We start from the raw sequence: 25,436 nt of genomic DNA, 5'->3' as shown, positions 1-25,436 counted from the left end.
CCTGGGCAACCTGTTCCAGAGTCTTACCACCCTGACTCTCCATGTGCAAGCCACAGCTGGCTCCATTTCACTCTTCAGAGCAAAGCACTTTGCCAGGACGCTGTCATCAAGGCACATGACTGTACAAACCAACTTCATTCTCCTGTTTACAGCACTCCCTACTATTTTCTGCTCTGGAAGGGGGGCTCTGAAAAACAAGAAAGCATCACCAGCAGAAAGCAGTCTGGATTCGTGTTTATTGAAGCCAGTAATTAAAGACGTCCTCATTTTGCCAGCACTAAAAAGCAAGATTCCACATGACTGCATACTGCACCTGGTTAAAGCCATACAAGTGGTCTAAGGGTTGGGTCATACATTTGCAGTTCTAATTGTTAAGTTGGGAAAAAAAATAAAAAAAACCCAAACAAAAATAAAACAAAAATTAAACAAAAACATATAAAAAATAAAGACCCAATCTGCTTAGTATACAGGACAGTGAACTTCTCACTTACAGCAGGGATGTTGGTTAAGTTCAGGATGTACAGAGCAGTCACTTTCCACAGAGTTAAATTAAATAAGATAGGAAATTCTGTTCAGTTTAAACAGTATTTTAAAATGCCAATAATAATAATAATAATAAAAAAAATCCCAAACCCAAAAAGTGCAAACCTAAAAAACAAAACTTAAAAAATAAAATCAAGCAGCATAACCACAGCATTTTTATGGAGGGCCAATCTTTGACACTTTCTCTATTTGCTTCAAGTTGAATGAATGCTTTCATCTCTTTGTGTTCCTAGTTTAAACATGAACAGTAGATGCAGTCGCTATAATGCATATAAATATAGTCTTATAATAGTTTCAACAGTCTACCATACAAGTGTATCTGCAAAGAAAAATGAAGTTTCACTTGAAAATGTAAAAGGCTGTTTGCAATTTGGCCTTTGGTTCCAATGCTTGAAGACACCAGAATAACAACTGTGCAGCTCACCAAAGTTGACAGACTTTGGCAACCACAGGATGCTACATTACTTACAGCTTCCTTCCGAGGAACTAGGAGCATTCACTTGCAGTTAGAAACTGGAAAGCTGTTTCTGTTTTGTCAGAAGCATCTTCCTGCAAAGCTGGGAAGTTATCATACATCACCAGTTTGGATCAGTTTTAGTCTATGTAACATCGTTATACAACTGGAAAGTACTTAAAGGGTAAGGTTTAGCTATACTGCTAAAGAAAGTGCTTATCAGATGACCGAAAAATGCAGTTTCAGACTGAGGTTTTTGAGCTCCATCCCATCACAATCACACACTTTTTCAGTTTTCCTGTTGGGTTTTGGATGGTTTAGGCTCCAATCTCAATTCTCAGTGTGTAATTACTTCCTCACAGCAGGAAGCAGATCCACATTGCCCATCAGCCAGCCACAGCCTCAGCCTACCTGCTATCTAGAGAACTTCAGAGCATACTGTTTATTTATCAAACAGAAAGTAAAAAACAAACCAAAGAGCATTAAAAAAAACCCTGGCACAAACAACAGAGTCGTGTTAATGTTTGTCAGAGAGGCAAGGAAATACTCTTAGCTTTCTAGAGAACATTAGACAGACAAGAACAGCCTCCTGGTGCGACACAGGATCTGAAGTTAACACCCAGTAGTGTGTTAGTGGTCAGCCTAGTTCTGTGTATTTCAGTAACAACGCAGATTAGGGAGGTTATGTCCAGACATCAGGTTTAGTACGACGAGTTCATAGCAACAAAAAGTAAACTCTGCGTAATTCACCTTGTGGTTTTTTCCCTTCAGCATTAAGAGCACAGAATATGCTTGGGTATTTTTCACTTCTGGTAGTGTGGCCATGTAAGACAAGGATACAGTCTAGAGAACCAAAGTGCCATCCGTGTTAGCAGAGCTTCGCCCCTGCGCGGCCGCGGTTGGGTGCGACTGCGGACAGAGCAGTGAGGACAGCCACAACCAACCCTGCCCAAGGAAGCGCTGCACTGAAAGGAAACGCAAACCAAGAGATGGAGTCGTGCTCATGCTGTAGACATTCAGACTTGCTGGGTTCCCTTCTGACTGGAGTTGGCTGTGCCCGCAGCAGGCGCGGTTGGGACTGGGCCCTCGGAAGGCTTTGGGCAAAACCTCCCCAGGTGTAAGGCAGGAATCCATCGCGGCTCGGGAGCTAGTGTTTAGTTACAGTCAGAACAAAAGCACTGCGGGTGCTCTGCAGCACGAGTCGTTAGGGGAGAAGGACACCTCCCACCCACCGTTCTTCATAGGCCAGCCTCTTGGCATACAAAAACAAAGGCAGAAGCTCTCAGAACACAGGAGTTAAAATTAAATACAAGTCGCCAAGCTACTGAGTTTAAAATCAAACCAAACAGTGACCGTTTGTACTACAGTGCACAAGAAGTTCAAGCACCTTCTAAAGACACATCACACGCTGTGCCAGGCACTTGGATCTAAACAAGTTACAGTCTCTCCCTTTGCAAGCTACACCAGAAAGGGCATCCCACACTCTGAGACTTCTTGACAAGCTAAGCCGAGATTTCTAAGAAGAATGAATTGCCCATGATGCTTAGTGTTTGGCCTGGAATTCTCCAACGGGAAGTAGTCTTCTTAAAAACAGTGATTATTTACCCACAGGATCGAACAGCATCGCTCCTCTCCACTCCCTTCAACGTTCTAGTTTCTCCCTGTCCCAAACCTGTTTCCCTTTTTAGGGCTCCACTCCCTACCTGGGCTCCTTGCACCTAACTCACGCTCAGTTCCGCCACCCACCCCCCTTCCAAGAACATAATACTTTTGCAAACATACAAGTAGCCGATTCCAGTAACTCAAAAGAGGATTTCCTTCCTCTTTCTTGCCTCGTGTGCATCAGTAGCAGTTAATAAGGATTCTCCATTTGGCTTCTCTGTGCTCTCCACAACAGGAAACGCAGCTGCACCTGCTCACTTCCCAACCCAAAGAACTGCCCTATAGAAACTCTAAATGGTTATCTTATACAGAGGGATTTTAAATGCAAACTTCCTGAATGTGCACTTTTGGACTGGGACAAGGCAATGATGTAGTAAGCTCATTTCCCCTGCCCCAAGAAAAACGGGTAGCATCTGCCATGGCAGAAGGTTCCTGGTCTGATCGGATCAATGTACAGAGTTATTTGGTCACTGACACCTGCGGCCGCTGCGCGCTGTCAGGCTTCGTTCTCTGTTGGGGAGTTTGCTGTCACCAGCGAGTCTGGCTTGCGGGTCATCCTGTCCAGCTCCTCCTGCACGTTTGTCAGAACTGTCTTTTGTCCTAAAAAAGAAAAGAAAACCAGGGTAAAGCAACCCAATGGCAACAAAATGTGTTCACCCGTGAGTACAAGCCCTCCTAAAGATCGCTTTTCTGTCACCGCCTGTCCGCAGAAGGGCGACCAACTGGTGAAGCACCTGGAGAACAGGGCTGGTGAGGAACAGCTCAGGGGACTGGGGTCCTTCAGCCTGGAGGAGCCTGAGGAGAGACCTCATTGCTCCCTACAGCTCCTTGAAAGGAGGCTGAAGCCAGGTGGGGTTGGTCTCTTTTCCCTAGTATCAGGTGATGGAATGAGAGGAGATGGCCTGAAATTGTGCCAGGCAGGTTTGGGCTGGAGATGTGGAACAATGGCTTTGCTGCAAGAGTGATCAGGCATTAGAACAGGGTACCCAGGCAGGTGGTGGAGTCACCACCCATGTTCAAGAAACCTGTGGCCATAGCACCTGGGGACATGGCTTAATGGCCATGGTGGTGCTGGGTTGCTGGTTGGACTGGAAGCTCTTGGAGGGTTTTCCAAGCCAAACAATTCTGTGGTCTGACAAACATAAGGCCTGACACAGTGCTGGGCAACATCCATGTGTGGACTCACTCATATCAAGGTTTGATTCAGCTTTAAGAGATGAAATGGTGAATGCCATAGAGCATAAAGCACAACAGCAGCTAAGATTTGGTTGGACTCAAAGATCTATGGCTGAGCTCAATGACCTATAGCTGGACTCAATGACCTTCAATGGCTTTTCCAACCCAAACAACTCCATGATCCTAAACCACTTCTATGATTTTAAAAGCAACCACGTTTAGAATTTTATATAACTAAGAATCAACTACACCAATCTATTATTCATCCTGATAGCAAGGACTTTTAAACCCAGATTTTAACCCCAAGTTTTCCAAGGTCCATGGGATGCTTGCTGTAAAACTCCCATTGGATTGGCCACACTTCTGCTTGCTGTGCTTTACTACTGAACATACAGGAGGAAGAACTCTGTTCTGCCTGCAGACAGTGCTGGCCTTCCCAAGAGGAGGTGAATTGCATATTCATGCCATATCTCAGAGCACTCATTTCAAAGGCCTTCTCCAATTGGAAACAGACACACTCAAGTATTCCAGGGACCTTACATTTTTAGATCAGACTCAAAGCTTTCACACAATTCCCTAACTGAACCATCAGGTTAATTCTCTCCTCCTGCAAAGTCTAACCCCACAGACAATGAATGGCTACAACTGGGACAACAGATTCCAATGCATACAAGCATTTAAGATGAAATAGTTGTATTTTTAGACCAGAAAAAAACCAGCCCAAAGGAGATTATATAACCATGTACAGCTTCCTCACACAGCCAAAGAATTTAACAAGCATCTGTTTTCCAGCTCAAATGTGTGTGAAATATTAGGTGGATTTCTTCCAGGGTACATGCTGAAAACATTAAGGCAGCAAGATTTGACTCTGGGAGGGTTAAGTGTTTTTTTTTTTCCCAAAGTACAAAGAAAATCAAGGTAAAAGGTGACCTTTACTCACTGTAAAGGTTTGAGATATAAGCTTGAGTTGTAAGCCAAAGGATTCCTCAGAGTGCTTATTTTGGAAACAATTTAAAAATTCATAGAACCAGCACAGAATAGCTGAGGGTGGAAAGAACCTCAGAGCTCATCTGCCCCAACCTCCATGCCACGGGCAGGGACACCTCTCAACTAGACTCAGCTGCTCAAGGCCTCATCCAGCCTGGCATTGAACACCCCCAGGGAGAAGGTATCCACAGCCTCCCTGGGGAGCCTGTGCCAGAGTCTCAGCACCCTTGTACTGAAGAACTTCTTCCTCAGCTCCAGTCTAACCCTGCTCTGCCTCAACTTCAAACCATTCCCCCTTGGCCTGTCTCTAGACACTCTGATGAGAAGTCCCTCTGCAGCCTTCCTACAGGATCCCTTCCTTCCAGCTATTGGAAGGCAGCTCTAAGGTTCCCCGGAGCCTTTTCCAGGGTATACACCCCCAGCTCCCTCAGCCTATCCTCATAGCAGAGATTCTCCAGCCCTTGGATCATCTTTGTGGCCTCCTCTGGACTCACTCCAACAGCTCTGTGTCATTCTTGTGCTGGGGACACCAGAACTGGAAGCAGTACTGGAGGTGAGGTCTCAGCAGAGCAGAGCCCAATCTTAGAACCTGCAAGAATCCTCTTAGGAATATAAAAGAACTAAGTTCTTAGCCTGAGAGTCCATGTGGAAAAAATAATCTGCCACAGTAATCACTACCCAAGTTCCCTGAAATATCATGGTCTACATGTGGGAGAGAGACAGTTAGGAAACATGAGGGCAAATAGGATGGGTGAAGAGTTCCACAGCCTGGAAAACAGACATGACATTGCAGCATCTGCCCGGGCAGCACAGGCACACACACAGAACAAAGCCACTTGAGAGGTGTTGTCAGTGGTGCTGCATCACAGCAAACGTCAGTGTTGGGACAAGAACCTCAAGCTGTCACAAGAAGTCATTTATTTGAATTCCAGCTCTGGAGAGATTTCAATAGTTTGACTGGAAGCCACAGGCCACACCCAGTAAGTACACTGCACTTCCTTCAAGCAGCACTTAAGTGTCAAGGAAGGAAGGGATTCTGAATCCATAAAAAGCAATGAGCACTTTCTGAGCACGACCGAGGTCCAGACATTATTCTATCCCAGCAGTGCCATCTCACTCAGACAATCAGGTTCTCTCCAGGCTTACCAGATGCCCTGGATCCATGAGGTTGCAGTAGTTTAGCTCATTTTCAGACTGCACATTTTAGCACTGTCCTCTGTCAGACTCTGTCACTTACTGACCAGTTTAAAATGCACAAGCAGTGTGGGCCCACTAAAGCATGACAAATAAGTAAACCAGCCTGAGAAGCTCAGTACCTGATTTCTTGGCTGTACTTTGCACTCCTCCAGCACCAGGACTCCCAGGAGAGCCAGTCTTTTTGCTCAGGAGACTGTTAAAGAAAGTAGCCAAGACACCTTCACTTGCAGCATTATCTAAATGAAAAAGAGAGCACAGAATGGTTACTGCTGGCGATGGCAGAAGCAAAGCTCACAGCAGAGTTTCAAGACGCTAGAGCTGTGCATTCTTTCAGTCAGTCTTCAGAGCATTACTGCTCTTCTGAACTGGGGCAGGGCAGCATTATTTTAATCTGTATGGTTTGAGTTTTCCTCCAAATGAAGCCCAGACACAAAGCACTAAGCATGGCTATGCAAGGCAAAAGTTTATAGGAGCAGTAACAAACTGCACAGATGTTTTAGGGCAGCCCTTCAAGCCACACCACATTTCCCAAGTCAGAACTTGGGCACACAGCAATGAAGCATGATCCAGGACTGCATGAGTGTTTTATTCCCTAGAAGTGAGGTATGGGTGACACCTGAGTGCACCAGTACTGGCCTATCAACATCCTTCATGCAGAGAGAGCAAAGAAGCCCCTCAATTACATGTAGCTCCATCCTGGGGCTGAGACAGGGTAAAGGGGGTCACTGGGGCCAGATGGTCTGGTGGTCATGGAGGTGTTGGGTAGAAGGTTGGAGTTATCTTAGAGGTCTTTTCCAACCTTAAGGATTCTGTGATCTCCAAGTTACTGATGTGTTTGGAGAGTTTAGTAGAAGACCAGGACGAGTGACAGCAGAGCATAAAAGAGCATTCTGGAAGTGGATGGTCTTTAGAGTCCCTTCCAGGCAAACCTATCTCAGTCTATGTAGCTTAAAGCAGTCTCCACTCTACTAACCCAACTGGGGCACAATAATTGCATTTAGGAAACTTTATTTCTTTAAGTATTTGAACTGTAACTGCTCAGCAGTGAGAGAACTCTACTTGAAGTCACAGGAATGACCAAAAAAAAAAAAAAAAAAGAGAGGGAAAGAGGAAAAAAAAGAAACAAGAAAATCAAATCTGAAGTTTTGTGGTAAATTAATTCCTGTTATTAAACTACCAGCGAATGAATTCCAACATCTGTTCATAAAAGAGGACTTTGGGGTTGAAAGAGAAATAGCACATGATAAAACCAGTAAAATGTTGATTCATACTTTTAATATTTGGATCTGGTTTCTTGACTGATGTTATTGGCGAGGCACTGGGGACGTTGGCGGAACCAGCTCTGCCTTGGGTCCTTGGGGATCCTGCAGGGCCTCTCGCAGGAGACTCCTTAAAAAGAAGGCCAGAGCAGACAAATCAGAGCAGACCTCACAGGATTGGGTCTGTAAAACAGGCAGAACGTGGCATACAAATTCCTCCATTGACCTTTACACTGGCACCGCAGAGGAAGCACACTGGGGCTAACCCAAAGCAAGCAGCAGGTGTTCTGGGCAGGTGCCTCCAAGGAGAAATGACCCCAGGGAGTTTTCAGTTCAACACTCATCAGCTGTTTCTGTTTCCACAGTCAATTACAACAAAGCAACTGTCAAGCAATGTCTTAAAACATTGCCACTTGAAAACCAAATGCAAACAAACTCCTTTCTGAATGCTAGGGAGATGATGTGGTTTGCATTTACAGAATGACCCTCTGTAGGTTAGAGCCATTCCCTCTTCCCCAGAAGGAGCCAAAACAGCTCCTGCTCTTCTCTTGGACATACTTACTGATGCTCTTGTAGGCGTTGCTGGCTGTTTGGCAAGGAATGACTGCAAAAAAGCAGCATATGAAGAGTATTAAACACACCTCAGAAAACAAAGACACAGAATACAGTCAAGCAGACAGCCATGACAGGATGAGGGGCAATGGTTTAAAGTGAGGTAACAGCAGATATAGACTGGGTGTGAGGAACAAGTTCTGCACCATGAGAGTGCTGCAACACTGCAATAGGCTGTCCAAGGAGGTTGCTGAGGTCCTGTGCCTGGAGATTTCAAGGTCAGGCTAGACAGGGTCCTGCTCTAGTGGAGGATGTGCCTGCTGAGTGCAGGGGTGGACTGGATGAGCTTTGGAGGTCTCTTCCAACCAAACTAGACCTTTCTATGATTTCTTTTTCCCCTGATATTTACAGACCTCCCCTTTACCACCAGAGGACAGATTTAAAACGAGTAAGTAAGCAATCTTCAGTCCTTTGTCTCACACAGCTGTTCCAGAACTCTAAGCCAGAACCAGGGAGCCTTAAATCTGTAACCTCTATGATATTCCTAACCCACTCAACAAGAAAGTGCCATTCCTTCTTTCAAACAACAGAGCAGTAAAACAACCAAGATGCAGCAGAGCCTTTTGTGCTTTGAAAGCATTGGTATTTTACAGATGAATCCACCTGTGCTGTGACATTTCAATTCAGTTTCCTGCGCTTCTCCCTCAGAACACAAATTACTTGTGCTCACAGCACATCTGCATAGAATGGCTCAGACTGGGAGGGACCTCAGAGATCATCTACTCTAACCTCCATGCCATGGGCAGGGACACCTCTCAACTAGACTCAGCTGCTCAAGGCCTCATCCAGCCTGGCACTGAACACCCCCAGGGAGAAGGTATCCACAGCCTCCCCGGGGAGCCTGTGCCAGAGTCTCAGCACCCTCATACTGAAGAACTTCTTCCTCAGCTCCAGTCTAATCCTGCTCTGCCTCAGCTTCAAACTATTCCCCCTTGGCCTGTCTCTAGACATCCTGATGAGAAGTTCCTCTGCAGCCTTCCTGCAGGATCCCTTCCTGAAGCTACTGGCAGGCAGCTCTAAGGTGCCCTGAAGTCTCCTCTAGGTTGAACAATCCCAGCTCCTTCAGCCTGTCCTCAGAGCAGACATGCTCCAGCCCTTGGATCATCCTGGTGGCCTCCTCTGGACTCACTCCAACAGCTCTGTGTCGTTCTTATGCTGGGGACACCAGAGCTGGAGGCAATATTCAGCTTTTCAAGGTAAGTGGCCATACTTTTGTATTGGTCAAAACAAAGAAAAAAAGTCTTATTTCACAATCACATCTGAGTTTGCAAAGCTGCTCAGTGGCCATCTGCTGATTCAAATGAGGAATGAAAAGGTGAAGGCAGCAATGAAGTGAAATTCTATCTATCTATCCACCCATTCATCCTCTTTTTACTCTTCCACTCTTACCTGCTGCTTCATAAGAAACACTTGTTCATCTTCTGCTGCCAGCTCTTTATCATGGACTAACTGTGGAAGAAAGCATTTTGTTACCAGAAGCAAAGCCAGTCACTGCCCTCTGTTTTGGAAAGCAAAAGAGAAGAAAAAAGAGGCAAATCTTCTCTTCTTTTCTCTCCCAAAACCGCCCTCTTTCTTTCACACTTAGAGCAGCATTCAAGGTGTCATTACAGATACACTCTAAGGGCACGAAGTGGCCTGGCACTGCTGCCAGCCTGGGGGCATTGCAACAGACAGGTGAGTACTCGGTGAGTACTTTGCTCCTTCTTACCTTTCTTACAGGAGGCTTTACAATGAAATCTTCATAGGGATCCTCTGGCTTCACTGTTGTGAAGTTTTCGTGTAAAATGGCAATTTTCTTCTCATTGTCCCAACCAGCAGGTCTAGGAGGAGAAGGAAAGACTTTTAGTCACAAAAAGCACTCTCTGCAGAGACCATCTCTGTGCTGCCCTCTACCTCAATCGGGCGATGGTACCACGGGCAAGGCCTAACTCTCAGCTAAAATGCAAAGCTCCTAAGAAGCTGGATGTTGAGTCAGGCAGCCCAAGGAACATGCACTGGCTTCTGGTTTTTAATGCAGGCTTTCAGAAAACTCAAGAGCAAGCTTTTGAACACCACCAATCATTCCATAAACCATAGAATCAACCAGGCTGGAAGAGAGCTCCAAGCTCACCCAGCCCAACCTAGCACCCAGCCCTATCCAGTCAACCAGACCATGGCACTAAGTGCCCCAGCCAGGCTTGGCTTCAACACCTCCAGGCACAGCAACTCCACCACCTCCCTGGGCAGCCCATTCCAATGCCAATCACTCTCTCTGACAACAACTTCCCCCTAACATCCAGCCTGAACCTCCCCTGGCACAGCTTGAGACTGTGTCCCCTTCTTCTGTTGCTGGCTGCCTGGCAGCAGAGCCCAACCCCTTCAGGCAGCTGCAGACAGCAATGAGCTCTGCCCTGAGCCTCCTCTGCTGCAGGCTGCACACCCCCAGCTCCCTCAGCCTCTCCTCACAGGGCTGTGCTCCAGGCCCCTCCCCAGCCTTGCTGCCCTTCTCTGGACACCTTCCAGCACCTCAACATCTCTCTTGAATTGAGGAGCCCAGAACTGGACACAGCACTCAAGGGGTGGCCTGAGCAGTGCTGAGCACAGGGGCAGAAGAACCTCCCTTGTCCTGCTGCCCACACTGCTCCTGAGCCAGCCCAGGATGCCATTGGCTCTGCTGCCCACCTGGGCACTGCTGTCTCATCTTCAGCTCCTCTCTACCAGCACCCCCAGGTCCCTCTCTGCCTGGCTGCTCTCAGCCACTCTGTCCCCAGCCTGTAGTGCTGCTTGGGGTTGTTGTGGCCAAAGTGTAGAACCTTGCACTTGGCCTTGTTCAACCTCATCCCATTGGCCTCTGCCCTCCCATCCAGCTTGGCCAGGTCCCTCTGCAGGGCTCTCCTATTCTCCTAGCTTGTTGTCATCTGCAAACTTACTGATGCTGGACTCAATCCCCTGGTCCAGACCATCAATAAAGACAGTGAACAGGAAGTGCTTAACAGAAAGCAATCTACAAGCTTCTCCAATGGACTTACATAAAAACTGCATCCTTCTCTACCACTAAGGCAGGGCTGGTAAACTGAAAACCGTAGGTTTTATGTACGATGTACTTATACAGCAGGTCAAGGTTCTTCTCCTCCTTAACTGATGTATAAATCAAGGCAGCCCCATCTGATTCTTTCTTTAAGGAAAATGATGTCAGAGAGCATTTTTCAACTAGACTAAGGATTTCACAACAGCAGTTAATGGGCACAGATCTACCAGGCCTGATCTTGAGAAGCAGTTTGAAGCAAAAGCCATAGACTTGTAGTATTCAGGGAGAGGAAAGGGCTGTAACAGGATGCTCTTTGACATACACAGAACTTATTCACCCCCCTAAGCACTTAGAAAAAGTCAAACCCCTGAGACAGCCAAGATCTCAGGTTTACAGAAATTGCCACTTCTGAGGTGAAAACCAAGGAAAAAACACCTCAAAAATGCAACCCAAATTTTCAATAAAGGAACAAAAGCTCCAACCCATGCACACATCTTTAAAGCTCTGAAGCTTGCTACATCTCTCAACATTTTCACAGTCACAAAATGGTTTGTGTTGGAAGGGGCCTTAAAGATCATCCAGCTCCAACTCCTCTGCCATGGCAGAGACACCCTCCAGTAGACCAGGTCGCTCAAGGGCTCATCCAACCTGGCCTTGAACACCTGCAGGGAGGGGGCACCCGCAGCAACCAGTGTTCCAGTGTCTCCACATCCTTACTACAAAGAATTTCTTACACCTCCATTCCCAATCAGGCCTCCTCAAGCTTCAATCCATCCCCTCTGGAACTACCAGCTACAAACCCCTGTAAGAAGTCACTTCAAGCAAGAAAGGCTGCACAGTCAGTACTGAAAGCCCAAGCAGTTTCCAAAGGCAGTTTCTCAGACTAACTTTTATGTGCAGCTCAACACCCAGCTGGATTTTGTGCTTGCAGAGGCACAGCAAAGGATACACTGTAAGCAGAACCTGCGGATGTGTGACTGGATGAAGTCAAAGTGCTCTTCTCTGTAATCGTGCTCCTTCTCTAGCACACTCACTGCATCACACTGGAGCAGAGGGAGGAAAAACAGAGCCCTCAGTAATTCAGTCCCAGCTCATCTTTAAACCTCTGCCTCAACATGACACATCGTGCTCACAGCTTCACAGACTGCATCGGGCTGGAAGGGACTCCCAAAGACCATCTCGTCCAACCCCCCTGCAGCTCAGTCAGGCTGCCCAGAGCCACAGCAAGGCTTTGGCTTCAAAATGCCAGCAGGAAGTGAAAAAGGCAAAGTAATTAACATATAACTGCTAAAGTTATCACCCAGCATTAAAGACTGACCCTGATGGCAGAAGCTGGCTTCTGAAATAGATCCCTTGAGCACTGATTTATTTTGAAGCAAGAGAACTTTTTTCCAGAGCAGCAACTCACCTTTGTACAAACTACCAGCACAGGAATACCAAGGTTGTGGGTCAGCACGTTTTCTCCAAGAGGCAAGGACACATGTTCATCTTCTTGGCCAGAGGAGGGGCCTCTCCTCTGGGGTGAGCCTTGGTAGCCTTCTTCAGGTTCTACATACTCTTGAAACTCCTTTATAACTTTCAAGAGAGAGATCTTCTTAAGGTACAACAAAGGAACTCATTCTCCTTTTTAAGCCATAACTGATGGATGACTAAGCAGAAAGGGTTTTTTTCCTTTCCCACTCCACAGAATCACAGAAAGTTAGGGGTTGGAAAGGATCTTGAAAGCTCAGCCAGTCCAACCCCCCCTGCCAGAGCAGGGTCACCTAGAGCAGGTCACACAGGAACACAACCAGATGGATTTTCAATGTCTCCAGAGAAGGAGACTCCACAATCTCTCTGGGTAGCTTGCTCCAGGGCTGTGACACCTTCTCAGTGACAAAGTTATCCCTCCTGTTCCTGTGGCACCTCCTCTGGTCCAGCTTGCCCCCAGTAACTCTTGTCCTGTCCTTGGCCATCCCTGAGCAGAGCCTGGCTTTGTCTTCCCAACACATCTTTATCACAGCAGCGAGGGCAGCCCTTAGGCTCCTCTGCTCCAAGCTCCCAGCCCCAGCTCCCTCAGCCTGGCCTCACAGGAGATGCTCCACTGCCTGCAGCAGCTTTGTGGCTCTGTGCTGTACTCTCTCAAGCAGTTGCCTGTCCTTTCCAAAGTCCAGGGTTCTCTCACATGCCAACCTTGTCTGAAGCCTCCTCCTTGCTCAGCCCTAAGGCAGAAGTCAAGCCAAGCTCCATGATTTGGTCCCATGAAGGCATCTTTATTTCAGACCCAGTGGGAGCAGGCTGACTGACCAAGCAGTGAGGGAAACCCTTTGAAAAAGCTGCCCATCTCCTGCAGAGCCACAAAGAGAGTGCTGTTCAGCAACCCACATCCATGAGGAGGGAAGGAACTGAGCTGTACTGCAGGGCACCTGATACTTGTGAGGTTTAGGAAGCGGTGAAAGCTTAGGGAAGTTTCTGATAGCAATCTTGCAGCAAGCAGTCACTCTATCTTTTGAAAACAGGAGCCCTTCCTGCAAGAGCATGGGCAGGAGGCAGGCAGAACAAAGCAGCAAAGCTCACTGCTGCTCAGTGCTGCACAACCTCCAGCTGTCATCAGATCCCTGTGCAAAACAAGAGAGCTGCAGTCCAGGGAAAGCTTTTAAAAGCCACATCAAACGCAGGCCACGGGAACTCCAACCACCAATCCAATAGATCCCAAGGGCCAGAGAACACTGCAGAGCAAATAAGTAAATAAATCTCGTAGAAGGCCTTTGCTTTTGAAGCGAGGGAAGCAGTGCCTTCTGCTGGAGAGCAAACCTCAGTGCTGTCAGACCTGCCCTCCCCTAGCACTGCCCCACGTCCAGCAGCTGGAATCCAAAGCACCATTGCGCACACTGCACCCGAAAAGTGTTTACTGCCTGTTGTGCAGGAAGCAAATTCATTCCTGGGTATTTAACTAAGAAAGGGGTTTTAAGAGTATTTTTTTTCTCAGCAGGTGATGAGATGCCAGAACAATCACACCTCTGCTACCCTGTGCTGATTTAGCTACCCAGGTAAAAAGCCTCTTCTGCAGACTTTTGCATTTCACATAGCAAACAAATGCAAGGTTCCACTGAATTGTTTTGTTCTCATCTTACTGCTCGTTGAGACAGGCTACTGGAAGCCAACTACAACAACAGATGGAGCATTCATCTCACAGGAGCAACTGACTCCAAGCACCACCAAGAAAGCCATCCATAATTATTCCTAGGCTTAATTGTTCTGGTGAGGATACAACCCTCAGCCATGGAGTACTCCTACTAGCAGGACAGGCAGGGACACTTCCCACTAGCCCAGGCTGCTCAAGGCCTCATCCAGCCTGGCCTTGTATACCTCCAGCGAGGTGGCATCCACACAACCTCTTTTATCTTAAGTTTCTCAGCTGTATACAAGAGTGGGAAAAAAATGGCAGAGAATTTGAATCTAATTGAGCTTGAATGGGACACTACTTCATTTTCAGAGCAGTATGTTATTGTCCTTCAATCTTCACTTTCAGATGCTCCAGAGCACATTAATGCTTTAGCCATTTTACCAGTACACTTCCTTCCTGCATTCCTTGCTTCTTGACAAGTCCTCTTGCCTGCTCTGCTGTCATAAACAGGGAGGCAAAGTTTAGAACTTCCCTGAAGGAATTACTCCAAGGTGTTTTTTTTAAACAACCATTTCTCATAATGGATTGAAACAGAATATTTGCACTGCCACCACTTATCTCAATCCTCACTACCCAAGCCTTTAGCAAAGGATCTCCAGAGCAGCTCAGTGACAGGGGTGAGTGTAAACAATGCTCCTGGTATACTCTGAATGATTCCACTTCTTTCAAAGCAGCTTGTTGTTTCCATGTGTGTGTCCTGCCTCCTGTTCTGGAAGCACTTCAAGACAAAAGGAAAGCTTCTCATAGACCAGATGGAGCCTAGCCTCATCCACCCCATAAAGCCAAGAGCTGGTATCTCAAATAGCAAACACAAGACAAAAGGCTGGGTGGAGAAAGGCCACGACAACCTTGACAGCAAAGCCAAGCAGTCCAAAGTTCGATGCCACTGAGAATGGGGAGCTAAGAACTGGCTTGCTGCCAGCAAGGCCTCAGCGATGGAGAAGGAACGAGCTAGCAGCACTGCAAATGCATGCTAATGGGTTAGGCCTAGAGGTCTCTCCTGGGTCAACAAGAGCTGTGTGCTAGTGGAATGGCTGGGGCAGACACCACAGACAGTCAGCTTGGCCCGTTTGCCCCAGCCCAGATCTAGAAGCAAGCAGCAGGGAATGTGCTTCTGCAAGCTGGAGTCAAGGCTCATCCATATGGCACTACACTGCAGTGGGGCCTGGCTGGAGTGCCCTCAGCAATCCCTTCACTCTGTGCCCTGCTTCTATGTTCTGACTGCCTGCTTTGCATATCTGCTTTACTGGCCCAGTTCTGCCAGTGCTGGGCTCCTGCCACACAGTGATTTTCCTTTCCCCACCTCGGGAAGTGCAGGCAGCAGTTTAGAAACACCTTCCTGGTGGTATATCTTTATTGATGGAGGGTCACAAGGGGGCAATGAAGCTGCTGAAGAGTCTGGAGAACTGGTCTGGTGAGGAGACTTGAAGGTCCTCGTTTCACCTGCAGGCTGACACTGGACCAAAGCTCAGCACTCAGCCATAGGATGGCAGCAGAGTCACAGACTCAGCACTGTTTGGGTCGGACAAGCCCTCTGAGATGGAGCCCAACCATCAAGCTAACACCACTATGTCACATCCCCCATCAAACTACATCCACCAGTTTCCTCAACAGGTCCATGGACAGGGACTCCAGCACCTCCCTGAGCAGCCTGTGCCAGTGTCTGACCAGTCCTGCGGCCGTGCACTGGGCAGCTCCCAGATTTCCCTACTGCCTGGCCTCTATTGAAGCTCAAGAGGAACCAGCAACTTCCACAATAAACCACCACGTCAAAGCTACTGGAATGGCCAAGTTCCTCAAACACAGTGCTAAAGCTCTGCTGTAGCTCTAAGTGCTTCTTCCATGCAGTGCACTCGCAGTGAAGGATGAAAACACTCCTCAGAAGTAAAGCTGAAGTGCACAAACTTCACAGGCATTTGGATTGCCATCAAAGTTGGTGTGGCTCAGAGATGTGCAAATTGGGTATTTAGAGTCCAGAGCTGCCATCGTTCCCCCAGTGCCACAAGTTTCTCTCCTATAAAAAGACAATGCTGGCCTGCCTTTAAAAATCTCCTCTTTCCCCTATTTTAATTTGCTCAAATACAGCATGGTGAGCAAACCCAGAAGGTTTCAAACATGAAGCTTAAACTCCAGCTAGTAAGTTGGTGGCACAAGCCCACAGGGAAGGCAGCATGCAACATTCAAAAGGGGAATCAGCTACACAAATGCACCTGGATGCTCAGGCCAGAGAGCTGACACTGCTCCCTGCAGTGAATCTAAGGAAGCTACCAGACACTTCTTGCAAGGTTTGGACACCCCAGTGCAGCCAGCCACCAGCCCTGAACAAAAGCAACAACTGGGAAGGGTCAGTCTCACCCTGTAGATCAGCTGAAAAGGGCTGCCTGCTGCTGAGGTCTTGGCCACTGAAGGAATTCATCTTTATTACCCAGTATCATAGAATCCTAGAATGGATGGGTTGGAAGGCACCTGCAAAGCTCATCCAGTCCAACCACCTGCAGTCACCTCCACTAGAGCAGGTTGCTCAGGGCCTTGTTCAGCCTGACCTCACCAGCAATGGGACCTCAACCACCTCCCCGGGCAAACTCTTCCAGTGTCCTACCACCCTCACGGTACAGGCAACAGGAAAGACTTTGAGGAAACATGCAAAACTATTTTAGGAAAGAAAAGAAGCTGCAAGAAACACTGCTGCAGGGACTGCTGCTTGCCAGCACCAGGTCCTTCCTGCCAGAGATGTGCCAGGAAAGAAAGTCAATTTACACAAACATTCCTGAAGTCACAGGGCAGAAATGGCTGTAGTGAGAGACCAGGAGATGCGGCAGGATCACAGCCTGAGCCTCGTGAAATGCAAGGACAAGGAGACCTACCGGAAAACAGAGTAGGGGAATGGGAGCTGGCTTAGCACAGCAGAGCAGGCAGCTCACTTGGGTACTGGATTTTGTCACTGTTTCCCAATATCTGGTTCTGATGGAGTGATTTTTTTCCCCCAATTGGCCTTTTGAAAAATCAAATTATCAAAATCTTACTTAGATTGCAGGGGACTGAGATGATGAAGTCACCTGCTCTTTTGTTAGCACAGCAGAACTGGAGCAGCTGCTTTATAGCCTAACAGCCTATGTGAATCTGCTTCCAAACAATTCTTACCCAAACTGTTCTTAAAACACTCATCTGAAGAAATTAGATCCCAAACAATTCTTACCCAACCCATCCTTAAAACACTAACCTGAAGACATCCATCATTAACCAAATAAATTTGCAAGAGCTAGAAAAACCAACCAACCAACCAAAAACCCACAACAATGAAAGCAGTCCCAAAAGGGGACCAGAACAGCTGGATGCACAAAGACTTACACTTCTGCTCCATCTCTCTCATCTCTTCTGGAGGAATTTTCATCTTGTCAATATGTTCTTGCAAGACACTGGCCCATTTCTGTAAAGACTCCATAACAGTCCAAGGTCTAGACATATCTGCAACGAAGACTACAATGGTGTCTTGCAGGGACTCTGCAGAGACTGCAAACTTCAACAGCCCTTTATGGTACAAGTCTCCATCCAGGATCCAAACGTTACAGCGAGTGTGATCTGAAAGGAAAAGGTCCAGTTGTAACTCACCCAATGGCAACTCTTTGCCTTGCTGGTCTAGGATTAAAGAGGTGAGTAGAGTGGTGTCCTCTTTTGGAAGACCTGCAGCCCCTGAGTGCTTCTTTTGAGGTGTAAGTGCCCACATCACTTGGCAGACGCTTCCTGTGAGCAGCATTTTCTCCTGGTTCCACACCTTTTCATTTAAGAAATACTTTCTGTTCTTTGGCTCTACTACAGACAGCTGAAACAACAGGGCTGAGAAACTGCACAACCTTCCTGATTCTGAAGCATGTCTACTCCACGTCAAGCCAGAAGTGCCATAGGTGACTCCAAGTTCAGAAGGGGGTGGTTGCAGCTGAGTCCAGCAGGGAAGCACAGACATGTAAGCTGGCTTAACACACTAAAGACATCTCACAACAGAAATAAGCTGCAAACAAGATACAAGCAGTAAGGAGCTTATGTTTCTAGCACAGGAATAGAACGATAAAATTACAACCTACTCAACTTTAAAGTTGTGCTACCTGCTCCTGATTCACACTGACTGAACACTGGCTTCTACTTGCAGACTGAGGACTAGAGAACGAGTGAATGTTTTCAGTTCTTGTGCTTCTCTCACCCAGTTTCTGACAGGGACTGGATGCTTTTTGCTGAAATGCCAAGGTGGGGCTGTGTGGGAAAAGCCATCTGGAATAGACAGCTGGCATGAGAAGTTTTACCCCAGGCCTGAGCTTTGGCAAGAACAGCCTGGGAATGGAGCATCATCCAGGAACAATGGCTCAGGAACTCTGAGCAACCAATTCCGGTCACATTTAGAAACAAAAAACATCAAAAAAAATACACTATCCTCAGATTCCTCCTGCAAGAAACAACTCCCCTTGTTTCTGCCTTCTACACTCTACCTGCTCCTCTGCCAAAGTGTTCCCTATTGCACTGCAGCTGCCCAGAGGGCAGCACCCACAAGATCCATGAATTCTGAAACACATGGGTCAGCAAACCAGCCACTGCAGAGCTCGGGTTTTCAAAACACGCACTCAGCTTGTAATTCCTCTGCCCCACTGGAGGCAGGATTGGGGGTGGGGGCTGTGCAGAGCAGAGTCGAGGGGCAGAACCCTCTCTCCTGCCTGCTGCCCATACTCCTGTGGATGCAGCCCAGCTTGTGCTTTACCTTTGCTATTAATATGAAACTCACTTCGGACTCCAGTAGCAGTTGTTGACAATCTGGCAAGGACTGGATGGCAAATTCAGCTTTGTCAGCACCACGTCAAGCTCCTAGTTAGCCAAACCAGGGGAATGCTAACTGGGCCCTTCACCCTGGCTACGACATGAGACACCAAAACAGAACAAGCACTTTCCAGGTCCTGTCGGAGGAGCAGCTGCTACTTATTCAAGATTATGAGAAGAGTTGCTAACACTCCTAAATGCTGTCAGTAGTTATTCCTTCAGCCACTAGAAAGACTTTCCAGCTTCAATGGCTTTCACTGCAGATGGCTGACTTTGTGAACTGCCACTACAGCTCCTACATTTATTCAAGAGGTCTCAGAGGTAATGATATACTCCTTGTCCAAGCTGTGAAGAGAAGCAAAACAGGGACATACAATTCAAGAGAACTACTTTAAAGCTGTTGAGAATAAAGGCCATTTTCCCATTAGAAACCAGCACAGCAGTAGCACTTGGCTGAGTCTGGAACAACCAGTTCAACTGCACCATGTAGATGATATGACTGAGGTCAGTCCAAACCCCAGGCAAAAAGAAACCAAGGCTGCTCGATTTTGTGGCAAGCCAGAAGACAACAACAGAATGGTTCTGCTTCATTGGCACATTTGGCACAGCCCAGATGACTGCACTGCATCTGCAGGGTGAGGCAGCTCGGCTAGAAGTTCTCTGTGGTGTTTGCAACACCCAGCAAACCCACACAGCACTGCTACAAAGCCAGCCTGTGCTGTCTGCCTCACTGCCTTGCTGTACTGGAACTCTGCCCCAGCCCTGCAAGAGACTCTGAAAGCTGCTCTAGAAATCTCACAGAGTCCTAGAATGGTTTGCCTTGGAAAGGACTTTCAAGATCATCCAGTTCCAAACCCCTGCCATGGGCAGGGACATCTCGCATGAGCCCAGGTTGCTCAAGGTCTCATCCAACCTGGCCTCCAGGAAGGGGCCATCCACATTCCAGTGTCTGGCCACCCTCACTCTTTAGGATTTCTTTCTCACCTCCAGTCTAAACCTCCCCTCTTCCAGCTGAAAGCCACTGGCCTTCACCCTATAACAATATTTCCTTTAGGAAAACCAAAGCCTCTCTCCTGCCTCCCATGAATTGATACTCTCAGCACTCAAGAGCAGAATGACCAGCACAGACACAAAAAACCTGCCCACCACAGAAGTAAAAAATGAGAAGTGGCCACACTCCCTCCAGGCCCTTCAGTATTCCACTTAACTTCACACTGGTGCTGTAAGTGCTTTCCTCCAGCTGAAATGAGGTCTATCATGTATGCATGTTCCAGGGATGTTGTTCCTGGGGCTAAGGAGCTAGGAGAATCCTCTCTCTCAGGACTGCTTCTTGGGTGTCCCCAGGCCTCTTCTTGAACAAACGCCTTAGCCTAGGCAGAAACTGGGACAGCAGCCTAGGAAGGAGATTGTTCAGGCAGAGATTCAGCAGTGGACTTGCTCTAGACCTAGGGACTGAAGCTCTGCAGTTCCAGTGAACAGTTAACACCCAGCAGGACTGAACCTCCACAGTGCTGCAGTGCACCTTGCCATCCAAACCAGCTGGCAGTCACTGCCACCAGACCAAGTGAAAACCAAAACGCGAGTGAGCATCTTACCAGCCATGTGGGGCCCTCCAAAGAGCTGCTTCTATGCATCTGTTTAACTTCCCTACAAGCTTCCCAACAGTTTACTCACTGATCCATTCCTTAGGGAAAACTAAAAAGGAACTGTAAGCCAAGAGATGCACCTGGCAAGCCAAAGCAACTCTACCTCACAGGCAGGAGGAACATCCCATAAGGAGGAATGAGGAGGGGGTGTGGAATGATGGAATGGGACAAGAAGCAATGCAGAAGCTTTCCCTTAAGATTTCCAAAGGGAGGTGGGAGGTAAATAATGACTCAGCACTGTGACCAAAATATTTCTCCTGGACAGAATAAACTCTTCTGAAATGAAGAGGAAAAAGACAAAAGACAGCAAAAAAATCTTCTGGCACCTAGGAAAGAAGCTGAAAAGATCTTTTCACTTCACCACAGACCTTCAGTTACAGTGCTGATCTGACATTGCTGGAAATCCCTCTGGTTTGGTGGTTATAAACAGGTTTGGCTCTAACAAAAAGCAGACACTCTCAAAGAGGACTAAGTGCTGGTAAACTGCTGAATGCCTCTCTTGAGTTTCTTTATGGCTTCCAAGGATTTCAAGTCAATTATAAAGGCTTTGTTCCCAAACTACAGCTCCGAGCACACACACATCGAGAGCACACAAAGAGCTTAAAGAAACAACCCCAAACCTGTCCTAGAGAGGGAGGTGCTATCTTTGCCTGCTGGGAGGTCCTGACCCACTTTGCTATTTATTTTGCTTGCTGATGACACTAATGAGACAGAAAGGAAGAAGGCATGTATTATTAGATCCTCACACATCCATTAATGGGATGCACGAAGACCTGAATTCTCCATCTGAGTCTGGCAGTCAAAAAGGTCTTTTTTTGTCTCCTAACGCTGTCCAAGTCCTTGTAACAAGCTTCTCCTAACCCCCTCAAATACCCAGCACTTCCAGATACTCAGGTATAGCCCCAAAAGATTTTTACAGCAGGCAGACAGTTGCGGTTTGATGGACAGCACCAGGAAAAGCAGCACGCCTGCCGCATCCTTCGATGCTGCAAGCAGCTGGTGCCACAGGTCAGTCTGACACTCCTAGCTGTAGGGGGCTTTCCACCCTCCCTAAAGAATTTATGCAATACCAAAGGTGAGGAAGCACCTACACCAAGAACCTCAGGAGACCAAGAATGGCTCAGCACTTAAAAACTAAGGCACAGAATACTTTTAGGAGCTGCAAGATTAGGTGGCCACTGAAGACACAGGCAATGTCCTCATCCTTTCATTGCACCTAACTTAGTATCCAAAGACAGTTCAGTATCCTGTGAGCACAAGACCAATCTCCATAACAACCAGACACATCTGGTACTTCTCCACTTGTGCAAGCCTTCAGTACATTTCCATTCCCAAGACACCATTACAAGACCTTCCTAGTTCATTCCTTGTCAGGAACGTGGATAAGACACCATCACTGTTCCCCTCTTCTGAACTGAAATCTCGGGAGGCCATGGACAGGAAGATGTCAGTCCCCACTTCTGAAGATGACAACTAACCCAGAGATCCAGCAGTTTGCCCAGAATGAGACAAGCAGAGGCAAATTTAGGAGCAAGGATAAACTCATTCCCCATGCCTTCCTGAAAAAAAAGAAGCATCTAGATCATTAAATCTGCTTTTAAATGGTCTCCTGTTGTCATCCCCCCTCCCATACAGCAGAGATGAGCAATCATCGACAGCAACAATCACAGAAAGTTAGGGGACCTCTGGAGATCACCCAGTCCAAGCTTCCTGCCAGAGCAGGGTCACCTACAGCAGGTCACACAGGAACATATCCAGATGAGTTTTCAATGTCTTCAGAGAAGGAGATTCCACGGCCTCTCTCTGGGCAGCCTGCTCCAGAGCTCCAGCACTCTCACAGGGCAAACATTTTCCCTCCTGTTCCTGTGGCACCTCCTCTGCTCCAGCTTTTCCCCAGTGCCCCTTGTGCTGCCTTTAGTTATCCTGGAGCAAAGCCTGGCTGCATCCTCCCGACACTGCCCTGCACATCTTTAGCACAGCACTGAGGGCAGCCCTCAGGCTCCTCTGCTCCAAGCTCCATGTCCCAGCTCCCTCAGCCTGGCCTCACAAGAGATGTTTCACTGCCTGCAGCAGCTTTGTGGCTTTGTGCTGGACTCTTTCAAGCAGTTCCCTGAGGTCCTTGTTGAACTGAGGGGCCCAGAACTGGACACAAAGATACAGACAAAGAGACACACTCTGATTTGAGAAGACAAAACACTAATTCTGACTCTTTTAATTCTGTTCTTCACTCAGCTTTAACAAAGCATGTCACTTACAGTCAGAATTCTGCACACAGCCCCCAGATGAAAAACCCCAAATTCCCACCCTAGGAATTCATAGTGAGAACCAAATCACTCAGTTCCTATGGCTATGGAGCAGTCACACCAAACAACTATCTGCTGTAAGTCAACATCAGCAAACACATCTGCCCTAAAAGTAAATGGATCCTGACCGCTGCAAACATCTACTTGTTCCTGACAGAGAGGTCAGGAAGGGCAAGAGACAAAAGGTACACTGGGAAATGCATTTTTGCTTCTGAGAAACTGATACAGCTTCTAACACACACAGAACAGTGCTGGGGCCAGCTCTTTGGGTGTAACCCAAGACACGCTCCAAAAAGCGTATCAGCTACTTCAATACAGCACAGAGATGCCACATAAAATAAACTTACCATCTCTGTCCTCATCGTGGATATTTAGGTACAAGTATTCCAGCCCTCTTCCTTTCTTGCCGTGCTCTGCTCCCTGTATTTTGGCCATGAGTGTGGTTTTACCTGAACCGTCATCACCTGCCAGTAAGTTTCCACAGGAAAAAGAGACACTTTCAGAACAGATTTTCTACATGCTTTGGAAAAATCTCTTCTACAAAGCTAAGCAATTAAAAGTATCCCTTGCATGTTTTTGGACATAGTTATCTGTTCCTTCAAGTACTTCAGATAAACTAGAGATCAGCTTCAGTTAGAAAAGATTACCCAGTCCAACACCTTACATCATGACAGTAAGAATGAAGCACTTAACCATTCTCTATTAGACAGCATTTGTTTGAATACGTGTTATAAACCTAAGAGTGTCATCAACCAAACCCAGGGTAAATCTGTCGGCCCAGAGACAGCACCACCGCAGATGCCACACGACCTCATTTTATCAAACTCATGTCAGGGAGCCCATATCACTGTTTCCAACAAAAACCACCAGAGCTGCTGGCATATCTTACTTACCAAAAACCAGAATATTCTTGCCTGAAGGCAATTTAGACCTCGATCGAGTGGACACTTCGCTCAGTATGGAAGACCTGGAAGGACAGCAGAGCTCCGTCAGGCTGCGAGCGCGGATGTGCGCACACGGCCCAGGCGCTGCCGCCTGACAGCTCCGATGAGCTCAGCAGGGCTGCGCGGGCCAAGCCACTGACACTCCTTCTATTTACACCCGGGGACGACGCTGCCGCCAAACACAGAACAGGCCTCTAAGACCATCCAGGCCAGCGTTCGGCCCAGGACCACCGCGGTCATTAAACCACGTCCTCGAGGGCCTTGACCGGGTCCAGGGACGGTGGCTCCACCACCTCCCTGGGCAGCCCGTTCCACTCCCGCGGAAAAGAATTCTGTTTCCACGCCCGGCCCAAAGCTCCCCCGGAACACCGCCGCCCCTTCCACAACAGCTCTCCACTACCCAGGCCACAGGCCGTAACCACTGGCTGTCCTCCCTCGCACGGGGTCCCACTACTGCGAAGCATCGCTCTCGGAAGGGCAGCGAAGGCTTCCCACAACCCATCCCCGCCTGCCATGCCTAATTTCTGCTGCCATTATGAGCATTTTTAAAGCGTGACTCGGGACTAGGGGACGGGCAGGGCAGCCGCCGGGAGCCTGTCCCGCAGCGCTCCGCACGCCTGCTGCCCCCAGCCCCGGCAGCGATGCTGGCTGTGCTCCTATGGCTGCGAGGCTCCCCTCATGCACGCCCCGAACCCCCTCCGAGCCGGCCCGGGCAGTATTCCTCACCGGCCCCAGCACCGCGGCCGCCGGGAGAGCCGGCCCCCGCCAGCCGCCCCTGTCAGCGGGGCCTGCCGCCTCCGCTACCCGGCCCGGCCGAAGCGGGGGCTCACACCCACCGCGGAGGGGCTCACACCCACCGCGGGAGGGCTCAGGGGGCGGTCGGAGCGAGGAGACCTGGCCCCGACAGGCACGGGACGCCCGAGACCAGCCGCTCGCCCCCGTCCCCGGAGTGCCGCAGGCCGGCAGCCGCCCCCCTCAAGCTCGCTGCAGCTCACCAGAGGTTCTGCCCCTCCTCCTCCTCGCTGGGGAGCTCGGCGCCGCCGGGCCCGTCCGGCCCCAGCAGCTTCTTCTCCACCAGCACCGGCGCCATCTTGCCAACTGCAGCCACAAAGAGTGACCTCACCCGGGCCCGACAAGGACCCCCGCTCCGCCCTCTCCCGGCCCGCCTGTGCGGGCGCCCCACGCCGCCGGCCCCGCTGCCGGCCGCCGCCCTCGCTGGCCGCTCCGCCTCGCCCCGCCACTCCCGCGCCGCTTTCGCTCAGGCGGCGCCCGGGCAGCCCCGGCAGCGGCCCCCGCCCTGGGCGGGGCCTTCAGCGCACAGCGCCGCCGGCAGCGCCCCCTGCTGGCGCCCCGCAGCACCGGCCCGGCGCTGCTCGCTAAGCTCCAGCAGCTGGCGCGGCAGGCAGCACCGCCCGGCGCTCCCGACGGAGGTCCGGGACGTGTTACAGCTTCACCATCCATACGGAAAAGCAGCAGTAGGAAGTAATCTGATGGTTTCAATCAGCTTGAGAGTTTCCTGGTGGTATCTCTTATCCGGGCTCCTGGAAGGCAAGAGACTTCCCTACGAGAAGGGTCTGCCTGGCCTACCGGACCCTGTTCCTGTCAGAGGAGAGCCACTTGTAACTGATCACCTCCCCCTCTTCTTTGTGAAGGTGGTGATCATCCTAAGCGATGTGCCCT

The 25,436-nt window shown here is 48.8% G+C and overlaps 1 protein-coding gene across 1 annotated transcript; it reads right to left on the bottom strand.

Annotated features, from left to right (window-relative positions):
* Positions 1-216: 216 nt before the first annotated feature.
* On the bottom strand, positions 217-24,958 carry DYNC1LI2 (dynein cytoplasmic 1 light intermediate chain 2). The gene is made up of 13 exons (XM_064159916.1): positions 24,752-24,958; positions 23,706-23,779; positions 23,160-23,276; positions 17,412-17,642; positions 12,306-12,472; positions 11,847-11,940; positions 10,899-11,034; positions 9,599-9,710; positions 9,280-9,339; positions 7,841-7,882; positions 7,291-7,408; positions 6,139-6,255; positions 217-3,259 (listed from the first exon to the last, which is right to left on the bottom strand). The coding sequence occupies exons 1-13, from the start codon at positions 24,844-24,846 to the stop codon at positions 3,156-3,158; spliced, it is 1,467 nt and encodes a 488-aa protein (XP_064015986.1). The 5' UTR covers positions 24,847-24,958; the 3' UTR covers positions 217-3,155.
* Positions 24,959-25,436: the final 478 nt, after the last annotated feature.

The sequence above is a fragment of the Pogoniulus pusillus genome, chromosome 20 (assembly GCF_015220805.1).
Source record: "Pogoniulus pusillus isolate bPogPus1 chromosome 20, bPogPus1.pri, whole genome shotgun sequence".
NCBI lineage: Eukaryota > Metazoa > Chordata > Aves > Piciformes > Lybiidae > Pogoniulus > Pogoniulus pusillus.
Note: the sequence above shows the minus strand (reverse complement) of the source record. Positions and strands in the feature narration are given on the sequence as shown.